Source organism: Thunnus maccoyii, chromosome 23 (genome assembly GCF_910596095.1).
Source record: "Thunnus maccoyii chromosome 23, fThuMac1.1, whole genome shotgun sequence".
Taxonomy (NCBI): domain Eukaryota; kingdom Metazoa; phylum Chordata; class Actinopteri; order Scombriformes; family Scombridae; genus Thunnus; species Thunnus maccoyii.
Genome location: NC_056555.1, coordinates 23,063,951 through 23,076,588, shown reverse-complemented (window position 1 = coordinate 23,076,588; position 12,638 = coordinate 23,063,951). Strand labels below are relative to the sequence as shown.

Here is a 12,638-nt window from a genome sequence, read left to right as displayed (position 1 = left end):
AATAAGGCACCTTTTGGAAATCAATCACTCCCTCCAGGAAATTATGTGATCACAATAATTAACGCAAATTCAAGAAATCTCCCCAGTATTTGCAAGAACTTGCAGTTTTGATAAATTACCACAGCTCTTCCACATGAAATGGCCAAATCAACAGACCACTTGTGATTTGGACCAATTGTCGCATTCCGTGTCGTGGTAACTTACGCCATCGCGCACAGCATGAATTCAGCAAGGATATAAATGGAACTCAAGTACCGTATTTTCTTTTTTATGTAACTTTGAGACCGTGTTTCTCATGTTCTGAAAATAAATTTAAAAATTAGCACTAAAATATATTTTTTCTGGTATGCAGTATGCGTTTTATCAAAGGAAGCAATTACACATGACTCTTCATTGTTAGTAGTAAAAATCAAATTATTTTCCTTTGCTTGCAATTTTTCCAAAGTCCCACAATTTTACCGCAAAAAAGAACAAATAAAACACTGCAATTATATAGTCTTTTTGTTTTGTTTTATATGCTTGTGGCCTGGGGTGGGCGAATGGGGAAATGTGTGGACTGCATTGCTTACAGTATCTACAGTTTAATTAAATGGAAAATAATAATAAAACTATGCTGCAAAAAAAGTAAAAAAAATGAATTGAAATATAATAAGTCAATCAATCTCCTCAATATTACTGAACATATAAACTCTCCTGGATAATGTAACAATCCTATCCTAAGGTTTATATTATGACCACTGGTTTCAATTATTTCAACTTTGTTTCTGAGAAATCGCGTTTTGTCTGTGATTTTAGGGGATGGCTATGAATACTACAATACCCATGAGCTTCTACCACCATTGTGATGGAGAAGAAACCAGTCAGAGGGGCGAATTAAAGTGTAAGTAATTAAAAATGCTTTGTCACTAAAGTCAGGAACAAAACGAAACTTCACAGCTCTTTATTATGTAATGATCTTGACTTATATCTCATTATTTTGACTAATAAGACTTAATATTTTGACTCAGTATCATAATTTTTACTAAACATCATCATTCTGAAATAGCATCTAATTTTGACTTACTGCATGTGTTTTCATGTTGTTTTCATTTGTAGCAGTTGTAGTATTAGTGATTGTATCTGGCTAGTTAAGTACTACCTGTATTAGTATCAAGATTAATAGATAATATTACCAGTAGTAGTGCTGGTATTTACAGGAGTTGTAGCACTGGGAGTAACCTTGTAGTAGCAGAAGTACTGGTAGTACAGTACATGTAGTTTAACACTAGTACTGTAAATTATTTTATCAATGTGTTGACATATTTGTTTAGTATATATTATGCAAATTATATTATAGTGCTTATATTTTGTATTGGCTTCTTGAATTTCTTGTCACGTCTGTTTTATTTCTATGTTTTTCATGCTGTTGTACTTTATACTGTATGTGTGCAAACAATGTGTTTTTATTTGATTGTATAATGACATTGTTTAATATATATATTAATATTTAATATAGTTTGCCCTTATCTAGGTCCTATTTTGTTAAGGATGGTAATGGCAATGATATCAACATCATGTTATGTGTAAATGTCCTAATCAAACTGATGATTTTAAAGACTTTTCCCGTGGTGCCACATTCAGGACAAACCTGACATTTCAGAGGTTGCTCATAGATATTTAGGCTTTTAGTCTTGTTATCAGCAGCAGATTTTTCTACCACTGCCAATACCAACATTCCCAGTTAGAAAACAGGTAAAAAAAAAAATGAAGCAATAAACACCCAAATCACTAAATCCACCCTGATTGTTATATCTTGAACGAAAAACAAATTTCTGTCTAGTGCTCCTTCTCATTGCACTTGTACTTGGTCAGCAGCTACTTGAGAATTTGTACCATGGCTTTTTCAAAGTCACTGTCCTCTTAACGCTTGATTATCTCGCCTCGCTTGAAAATCGCTTTGGATAAAAGCGTCTGCCAAATGACAAAATGTAAAATGTAAATAATCCTGAAAACTACAACATGAAACAAGTTTGTATCTTGTGTGTGTGTTTATGTATGTTTCTGTGTGAGACGACACATGAATCCAGTCCTCCCAGCAGGTCTTCATCTTTATTGTTGCTCAGTAGTCGTCCATACAAAGGGGGGTGGAGGAGAGCAGTGGAGCCCGACAGGACAAACAGCAGGAACGTCATGCTACCAAAGTATTAAATTTGTACAAAAATACTTTACAACATCCCTGTTCCTTTAAAGAAAAATACAGTTTGGTTGGTGAAGCTACATGGAAACTAATCTGACCCACTATTTCAAATGGCAGTGCAATGCATGTGTGTGTGTGTGTGTGAGAGTGTGCATGTGAGTGTGTGGGGGCTGAGGTGAATCACTAGAGTGCAAATCCCTGCAATGTTACACACACAAACACACACACACACACATACACACATACACGAACACAGTGTGTATGGCTTTAAATCTCACACATCAAACCCTCCTTAAGCTACGCCCCCTCCGCTCTGTGGCTCATTCTCATTGGTGGAACAGTTTGTCTCAAGTCAAGCGCTGCTTCTATGGTAATCTGGTGGATTTTGAGCAGAGTATTTGTGTAATATTAACCATGTGCTAAGTGAATACTAGCTCTGTTAGCCAGGTGTTAGCCTCATGCTAGGTGTGTGCTAACCAGATACTAGCTGTGATAGCCCTGTGCTAACACCTAGCTGTATTGGCACTATGTTAGCTGTGTGCTAACTGAACATTACCTGTGTTTCTCATATGCAAGCCCTCTGTTAGCTTTGTTCTTGTTGTGTGCTAACCATAATCTAGCTATGGTAGCATTGCTCTAGGTCTGTGCTATCCACATTCTAGATGTATTAGCCACAGGTTAGCAGTGTGCTTACTGAGTATTAGCTATACTAGCCTTGATTTAGGTCTGTGCTGACCATATGCTACCTATGTTAGCCAAGTGTTGGCTGTGTGCTAGCCCTATGCTAACACATAGCTCTGTTTGCCTTTGGTTAGCTGTGTTCAAACCAAATATTAGCCATACTAGCCAGGTGTTACCTTTGTGCTCGGTATGTGCAAACTGAGCAGCAGCTATATTTAACAGGTGGTAAACATGTTCGCTAGGTAATTGGTGTTAGCTGTCTGCTAAGTGTGCGTTGACCTTATGGTAGCCACATTAGCTTTATGCTAGCTCTGTGCTCAGTGTTTGCTAGTCACATGCTAACCATATTCTAGCACTGTGCTTCAGATTCAGAACTTCACAGTTTAAGTTTTGGACGGAGCAGGACAGCCAATGACAGCTCTCCACACAGTAACAGCCAATCACAACTCTCAACGCAGTAAGATCCGATCACAGCTCTCCTATAGGTTGTTCGGCTCACAGAGGGTTTTTACTGGTCAGTGATGTTGAGGGAGGGTTCTGATTGGCCAGTTTGAATAGTGAGTTCAGAGTGAGGTGGGAGCAGGAAGATGTTGACATCACTCACACACACACACACGCACACGCACGCACGCACGCACGCACGCACACACAGTTCACCGTTTAAACAGGGTTTTTTTTCTTGTGTAACATCGTTATTTCTGTGGTGATGAGGTGAAGGTTTTCAGGGTTTCATGGTTGTCATGGGAACAGCGACGGGACCGAACCATTTTTTAATCTATTTTACATCTTTTCAGGTTCAGTCGCCATGGAAACAAACAAACAGAGAAAACTGACAACAATCAATCAAAAACACACCGATCGATTAGCATAATAGATCACTGTTACGGGGGAGGGCGGGGGGGGGTTGGGGGGGGGGTCAGGGTGGGGACATGCTTGGCTTCTTCCCGGGAGCTGATTGGTTGATTTGTGTGTAGAGGAAAACCAATCACAGCCAGGCAGGGAAGCGCTTGTTTTCTCTGTTCTGATTGGTTCCAGCCAATCAGCTGAATCGCTCAGAATTTCTCTCTGTCAGTCAGTCAGTCATCCTGGCTGCCGATTGGTCGAGGGAAGAAGGAGGGGTGAAGGGGATGGGGGGGGGGGGGGCTTAACTGGCCTTGTGTTTAACACACATAACACACACATACACACACAGACACGCACACACACATACATACATACATACACACAGTGTGGCCAGTCCAACAGGTGTAAACAGTAGAAAAAGTTTCTTATTGAACTGCTCAGTGTTATCATCATCATCATCATCATCATCATTATCATTATTGTCATCATCATTATTATTACTCTTCCAGTCTGCAGCTTTTTCATGGCACAGAACTAAAATTTAAAACCAGTAAACGCTCAGTGTCTGTCCATCTTCATCAGGGATGGTCCGATCAGTATCAGCTGATGTTCATTAGAAACCACTTGATCGATTTTTCTTTTTAAAATTAACAGGTAATAAAAAAAACAGTCAATAAATGTCCCTCCACACTGTTTACGCTGCCAAATCTCTACTACAAAGGCTGGGTTTCATTTGAAATTTGTCGATACTGACGACAGAAGTGATACTTTTTGGTTTTGATTGTGTTTTGTTTTGTTTATCCTGTTAAGTTTTTTCTTCGATGTATGCAGCAGGTGGTATTTGTTTTGTTTTTTTTAATGAACATATAAGTGTTATTTAGTTTTGCAGTTGTTGGCTATGTATCGTTTGTTTCTGTACATGCGTGTGTCTTGTCTTTGTGCCCAAATGTTCAATAAAAATAAACAATGAATAAAAAACAAAACTTTTTTAAATCCCCTAATTTGAGAAATGTTGACGCATTTTTCTAAACTTTTCAAAACTCCAGATGAAAATTGGCATATTTTTGTTGAGAAAACAATCTCACGACAAGATCAATTTAGTTCTGGAGCTTAAATCATATCGCAGGAATTTGTCAAGTTGTCCTGAACCTGTGGATGTTGGCTTAAAAGTTTCTAGACTCTTGGAAACAACAGTTGAGAAAACGGATTGTTCCCCTCATGTATTGAGGTAACCATCAGTTTCTCTAAAAGATAATTAACCAACAGTGTTTGAAAAATTGTTAAAAATTGTGCAGCGGACGGAATATTTTTTTACCCAGGCGGTTAGAAGAGTCTTTGAGGATTCTGAAAATACCGTCAAAACAACGGTAAGTGCTTTTAGTTTTTCAAACATCACCTGTTCATTATCTTTGAGAGACCTTGTGGTGAAATTGTTTCCGAGCTCAAGAATTAACTTTGAACCTCAGCTTGGCAAAATTTAAAAGCAATCTCATTAAAGATGAAGTTTACAATCCCGATCATATATTTGATACCAATTTTCGGTTGGTAATGTACAACACATTGCTATATACGCATTTCAGTCAGTACCAAAACTCTATTGATATTTGATACCCAGCCCTTACATCCACCTCACATACTCTGATATATCTCTTGATTGTAGTCATGGTTACAGTTACCATGACCATCATCTCTACGTAAACAAACTGTTTCGTTCAACTAACTGTAACCTTGCTACCTTATTTTGTCACATGGTTCGGTGAGGTTTGTACAAGTATTTTCTAACCACACACAGACTAGTGATGAGTGGACGATACCCTGTGAAGCTTTTCAACCAAAAGATTGAGATTCCTTACTCCAGTTCCGTAGTTTCCAGAGGAACTAATTGCATCCTGTTGTATCCCTCTTTGTGTTTCCAATAATAACACAAAGTCACCCTGTTGTTCTTTGTATTTACTGTTGATGACTCAGATGTTTCAGTTAGATGTAATGAAGTGTTTGATGGTTATTTATTTCTGCTGTGGAAACATCTAACTGAAGAGAAACAAGGGACGGTATCTCGGTATTGTCCACCGATCACTAACTCAAACTCTGCGGTGATGCTGTAGCATGCTATAAGCTAACGCAGAATTTTTTTGGATTACCCTGCATTCAAGTAGCTGCATCTTATTGTGGTCTTACCGATCCCACCCTTCCAGACCCTTATCCTAACCTGAACTACACCAAACCCTTCCGAACCAACCATCTCTCATTTTGAACTTAACGCAACCATTTTTAATTTCCTACTTGAACTTTATCATCTCAAGAATCGCACTTAACCATTGCCATCTTTAATCAGTCCCTCCAGGAAATTGCGATTTTGCGATTGTAATAACACAAATTCAAGAAATCTTCACAATATTTGCGAGAGCTTGAAATTTTGCTAAATTACCGCAACTTTTCCGCATGAAATGGCCAAATCAACAGACCGCTTGTGATTTGGACCAATTGTCGCATTTCGTGATTCAGGCGCACATTCATGTGGAAGATGGAAAAATCTCACCAGCCAACAAAAATTACTGCCGTAGACCAAGCAAAACAATTCCCAAATGTTTTGGGAATTGCGGAGGGAAACTGTTTTAGTAGTAGTTTTAGTAGATTAGTAGACCATGTGTTGTGCATATTGAGGTGAAAGTTTATTTAATAAAGGCTTATAAATGGAACTCAAGCATAGTATTTTTTTTTAAATTTAACTTTGAGCCCATGGTTCATGTTACGAAAATACATGAAAAATTAACAATGAAATATAGTTGTTTCTGTGTGATGGTGAAGAATAAACTTTGGACCTCATGGACAGGAAGTACCTAGTATGCAGATTTTAACATCTACAAGTCCACAGCTTGACATTGACTCCTGTGAAATGATTTAAGAAGTTTTTGTGTAGTGTTTTGGAGAAAAATGTTAATTTTTTTCAATATTTCTCAAACTAGCGCATTGAAAAGGCATTGTTTTTTTTACTCTTCATTGGTAATATTCTTTTTAAATTACATTATTTTCCTTTGCTTGGATTTTTTCCCAATTCCCACAATTTTATCACAAAAAGAGCACATAAAACATATCGCAATTTTTGAGAAAAGTCGCTGCAAAATCCAGTGTTTTTGGCCACAATAATCACAAAAAACTCCTGGAGGGACTGTTTAATCTAAAACCTGAACCCGACCATAACTTTGCTTCAAAAATTCTCTGGAAATGCAACAAACATGGGGCAGCACCACTGCTACAAGACCAGGACTTGGACATAAAGCCAAGTTTTGAGGGTTTCTTTGTGTAAAAAGCGAAAAAGAAGTCGATCAGTGTTTGATCCTAATGACATCAGCCCTAAACATTCTGATCGGATCATCCCTTGTCTCCTTGGCAACCTGTCAGTCCATCAGCAGGTTCTGGATTCTGGACTGGATCAGTCCCATCAGTCTTTGTGCTGCTGTGGTTCTTGGCCAGTTGAACCAGTGGCCAATGGTTCTGGTTCTAGTGAGACCAGATGGACCAGGAGCCAAGGTTCTGGACTCATAGAAGCAGCGGTCATAGCTCCGGCTCAGTACCTGTGGTTCTCCAAGACCATGAACCAGAACCAGTAAGACTATTGGCTGCGGCTCTGGCTTCAGTAGGACCAGTAGCCATGGTTCTGTTACCACTAAGACCAGAACCAATGTGTCTTGGACCAGTAAGACAATTGGCTCTAGTTCCAGTTGGACCAGTAGCCATGGTTCTAGGTTTGTAGAACCAGTAACCATTAATCTTGGACCAGTAAGCCTGGCGGCTCTGGCTGTGGTTCCAGTTAGGATCAGTAGTTATAGTTCTGGTTCCAGTGAGACCAGTTGGACCAGTGTGCAGAACTGGTTCATTGCTCGGGTCCATCAGTGTGCTTTCAGGCTGCTTTAGCAGTTCAAGGGTCAAACTTTAGTGGTCAAGGGTCAAAGTTCATCCAGAAGGTGTGTGTAGCACCATGTGGGGGTCCACTCTGAACCAGTTTGGACGGGTCTAAACCAGTTTAAGTCAGCTTTGTTATACTGTTCTCCTCGCTGACCTCTCCAGTTCAGTCTGGTTACCAGTTTAATCCAGTTTGATCCATTTTTTCTCTGCTATAAGGATTTATTATTCACAAGCCCCGCCCCCAGCCCTTCACCCGGTTGGCTCCACTTGATTGGACCACCGTCCTCCCCCTGGCCAATGGGGAGCTCCGACGGTCCCAGCTCGCTGCCGATTGTCTGAGGAGAGTGGCTGCTGTTGGTGGTGCCGTCCGTGTGATTGGCCAGCAGGCTGGCGGCAGAGGAGGCGGGGTTTCGGCTGATGACAAGCTCCAAGTGGTTTGAAGACTCAGCGATCAGAGGAACGACGAGGCAGCAGTCAAAGTCCCTCGTCCGGACGTGGTTTATCTGAAGACAGAAAACTTAATTAATTAATTTAGAGGGAAACAAAGGCTTTAAAAAGATTTAAAATGCTAATGCTAAATGAAAACAAATCAAACGCTGAAATGCAGTGAAATACAATACACATTGTTATTTGTATTTCCTTTTCATGTAAGAATTTACTGTCATAATTAGCTTAAAAACATGTTAAAAGGTAAGTTATTTAGGTTTTTGAACTATAAATTAATTGTCTCTTCATTTTAACTTTCTGAATCCTGACTATTTTGTAGGTTTTTTTTAGGTGTTTTGTTTTGTAGCGTTAAAATCAACTTTAACTTTAACATATGCAGGGGAGCTGTATCATACATGTCAAAAACATTCAACTGTTTTTCATTTAATTATGACGCAGTAAATGCATACATAAAAAGGAAATATAAATAACAACGTGCATTTCACTTTATTTAAATGCTGAATGATTTTTTTATTTTATTTGGGCATTTTTAATCTTCCATACTCTACTGAGGGATTAAGGAAGTGTGCCCATGATGCTGGTGGTTTGTCCTGTTAGGTGTGGATGTATTTGTGTTGTTTTACCTGAAGTATTCGGTCGTAGGCTCTGAGGCCGCCCTGCTCCGCCGGTCCACCTGGTCGGATGTTATTAACGTAGACGCCGCGGTCCAACATACCGTCAGAAACGCTGAAGCCGAAATCCTCGAGATCCGAGGCCTTCTCTAGAGTCAGCTTCACACACAAACACACACACCATTAACCACAAACCAAGAACAACTTACTGACACCACATTCTGCTGTAATTACGCTGAGCTCAAATTACTTATTTGACTTATTTGGTGTCTATTAATTGGTGTCAATTGGTAATTTGGTGTGAACAAGTGATTCTGGACACAGCACGGTCTTGCTTTGTGGATGGATTAATGCTAATCGGTGAACAGTGAGGCTGATATCAATTAGAGCTGCAATAATTAGTCGATTAAATGATTAGTCGATCAGAAAATTAATCAGCAACTGTTTTGATAATTGGTTCATCATTTCAGTCATTTTTCAAGCATAAATGCCAAATATTTGATGGTCAAGTATGACAGTTAATTGAATATCTTAACATTTCAGACTGTTAGTCAGACAAAACAAGCAAATTAAAGACATCAACATTGACTCTGAGAAACTGTAAATACCATTTTTCACTATTTTTTAACATTGACATTAATCAGCTAATTGGGAATAATAATCGGCAGATTAATTGACAGTGAAAATAATCGTTATTGGCGCCATAAAGTTCAGGCTGCATTGTTCCCTGTGAATCTCTGTGTGTCTCAGTCATGTAAATACATGTAAAACACCTTTAGTAGTATCACAGATTTAAAATCATAATAATAGTAACTTTAGTGTTAATGTCTTTGTTTTGGGATGAAATGTCACCTTGTGCAGTTCCACAGGGTTTTGGTTCAGGATCTCGTTGACTTCCTGCCTCATCTTCCTCATGGCAAAGGCTCGGCGCTGAGGGTCAGAGGGCAAGGTGTTTGACCGAGGAGTCACCTGGGAAAATCCACAGGAAGGATTCTTTAAAATGTTAAAAATACAAAACTTTCCAGATAAGAGATAAAAGGACACAGGTGTAACAGTGAAGGTCAGAGGTCAGAGGTCACCGTTGGTCTGGAGCTGCTGCGTTCCTGGAAGCTCGCCTGGCGTCCCAGTGTGCTGCGCAGGGGGGTGGGGTCATGGTTCAGACTGAGGGTGGAACCTGACATGATGGTTGCCTGGAGACAGCCAATCAGAGACAGACAGTTAAAAACATCCAATCAGAGACAGAAAATCAAAACCAATCAGCTGGAATCCATTGATCCATCACAAAACATGGACGGTAAAGACAACCTGGGAGTATGACCTTTGACGTCAGCTGCCATGATCACACCAGGAGAGGACAGATTTCTACTGAAAGGATCAACTGACAGATTCTATTGTTGCTTCTTGTGATGGGATTTACGTCTGCTGCTCTACTGACAGCTTCTTTTATTTTGACTGGATCTACTAGCATGATCTGCTGACCGTTATCGCTACACTCAGGATCTACTGTTGTTTGTACTGACAGGATCTACTACTGCTTCTACTGACAGATTTATTGACCTGATCAATTGCTGTTTATTTAGGATAGATCTACTGAGAAAATCTACCCATTCGTACTTGTTTCTACTGAGACTGCGTCACAGAGTGAATCTATTGTTTCTGACTTTCTATTTCTAGGATCGCCCGTTGTTTCTGAGGATGGGATCTACTGTCGTCTCCCTTAACAGGATCCACTGATGAGATCTATTGCTGTTTTGTTATGACTAGATGCATGAACATTATTGCTACTCATAGGATCTACTGCTGTTTGTACTGACAGGATCTACTACTGTTTCTATTGACAGATTTACTGACAGATCTACTGATATTTATATAGGCTACAGTAGATCTACTGAGATACTTGTTTCTACTGAGAGGATCCACTACTACATCTATAGAGTGAATCTATTGTTGCATCTTCTGATAGAACATACAAACAAAATCTACTGATGTTTAATGATCCACTGTTACTTCAACAGGTAGGATCTACTAATAGAGTCGATCTAGCATTGTTTCTAGTAGCAGGATCTAGTGACATGATCTACTATTGTTTGGATTGACAGGATCTACTGTTACCTCTACTGGTAGGGTCTACTAACAGGTTCCAGCATTGTTTCTAGTAGCAGGATCTAGTAACATGATCTACTATTGTTTGGACTGACAAGATCTACTATTGTTTCTATTGACAGATCTATCTGTTTCTACTGGCAGGATCTATTATTTCAACTGGTAGGATCTACTGACTTGATGTATTGTTATTTTAACTGAAAGGATCGACTGACAGGATCTACTACTTTTTCTACTGACCAATTTACTGACAAGATCTACTGACAAGATCTTATGTTGTTTTCATTGACATAATCTATTTCTGATTCTACTAACAGGTTCCGGCAGTGTTTCTAGTAGCAGGATCTACTGTTGTTTGGACTGACATGGTCTTCTACAGTTTCTATTGATGGATCCACTGACAGGATCTTCTATTGTTTGGAATTAACGGATCTACTTCCGTTTCTATTGACTGATTTACTGACCTCATGTCTTGTTATTTCTACCAAAAATATCTACTTTTGTTTCTATTGACAGAACCTACTGACACCTTATACTGTTGTTTTACTTAAATGATCTAGTTGAAGAATCTATTGCTTCTACAAGAATCTTGAATCAAGATTCTACTTTTGTTTCTACTGACAAGATTCACTTTTATTGACTTGTAAGCTTGCTGGTCTAATGTTTTTTTTTAAAATTTATTTCTACTGAAAATATCTACTTTTGTTTCTAATGTCACGATCCACTGGCAGCTTATACTGTTGTTTTACTCAATCTATCTACTTACAGATTCTACTTCTGTTTCTACTGTTTCACTTTAAGATTCTACTCCTGTTTCTACTTCATGTTTGATGATCGTGTCTAACTTCTTCATCACAGCGAGCCTTCTCACGTCACTCAACAGACGCCCACTTCTCAGCCAATCAGAATCAAGGACTCATCAGACGCATGCATGACTGACAGATCTGCTTCATGACCGGCAAAACAAACTACCCATCAGGCCTTGCAGAAGCTCTCCCAGCATGCCTTGCTCAAACTGCCATGCCCGGTGCCACATGACGTGATTGTTCAGAAGCTGGGTGATGTCACTATGATGTTACAATGACGTCACCATGGTCTGTAGCTTGCTGCCGGGGGTGCAGTTAGAGTCACATTCAAAAACAGCTAACATGTCTGATGTTCGACGACGCTAAAACTCCAGTTACAGAGAGGAGGACAGGAGGAGAATTAGTAGAGGGGAGAAAGGAGGATACCAGAGTGAGGAGGTGTGTCTCCTTTGCAGACTCCTGGAAGAGAAGGAGTCATTTCTTTTTTCAGCCGAGTCACTGAGATACACAGCCGCATTTCTACCCAACGTTTACACATTAATATATTTATATACAGATCTGTCAGCATGAGGAGAATGACGACTAATACAACTAAAACTACTGCTAAAACTACTACAACTGATACTACTGATACTATAGGGCTGGGCAATAATTCAATATTATCCTTTGTCAGTTTTTAAAAGAAATCGTATCGTGTTGTTGTTTTATGTAGAAATTATCCAAATTTAAAATTCCAAGTAAATAGTAATTAAAGACATTAGATTTTTTGTTTTGCATGTGAGAATATATATATTTTTGTCTGATATAATAAATCACTGGAGCAAAATTTGTCGCATTAAACAATCTAATTATTTTCTCTTTTTCAAAAAGATTTTAAAGGTTTTTTTTTTGTTTGCACCTTTATTTAGAGATTTTAGAGACAGGAAACTAGCGCACCAGTTTGATTATTTTCATATACATTCATCAAAGCATCATGTATTTGCAGTCAGGAAGCGTCAGGGCCCGAAATAAATCAAAATCTAATTATGGAAAGTATTATTTCTCTTTTTTTTTTTATCTTAATTT

General features: G+C 38.9%; 1 protein-coding gene across 6 annotated transcripts in view; it reads right to left on the bottom strand.

Annotated features, from left to right (window-relative positions):
* Positions 1 to 4,558: 4,558 nt before the first annotated feature.
* grip1 (glutamate receptor interacting protein 1) overlaps positions 4,559 to 12,638 on the bottom strand; it is a 74,390-nt gene continuing 66,310 nt past the window's right edge. For all 6 annotated transcript variants that reach the window (XM_042402818.1, XM_042402819.1, XM_042402815.1 and 3 more), the window contains 4 exons: positions 9,744 to 9,854; positions 9,517 to 9,633; positions 8,677 to 8,823; positions 4,559 to 8,109 (listed from right to left, as the gene is read on the bottom strand). In XM_042402818.1, coding sequence (XP_042258752.1) covers positions 7,816 to 8,109; positions 8,677 to 8,823; positions 9,517 to 9,633; positions 9,744 to 9,854 — 669 coding nt within the window. In that variant the 3' untranslated portion in view covers positions 4,559 to 7,815. The remainder of the gene's footprint in view (positions 8,110 to 8,676; positions 8,824 to 9,516; positions 9,634 to 9,743; positions 9,855 to 12,638) is intronic.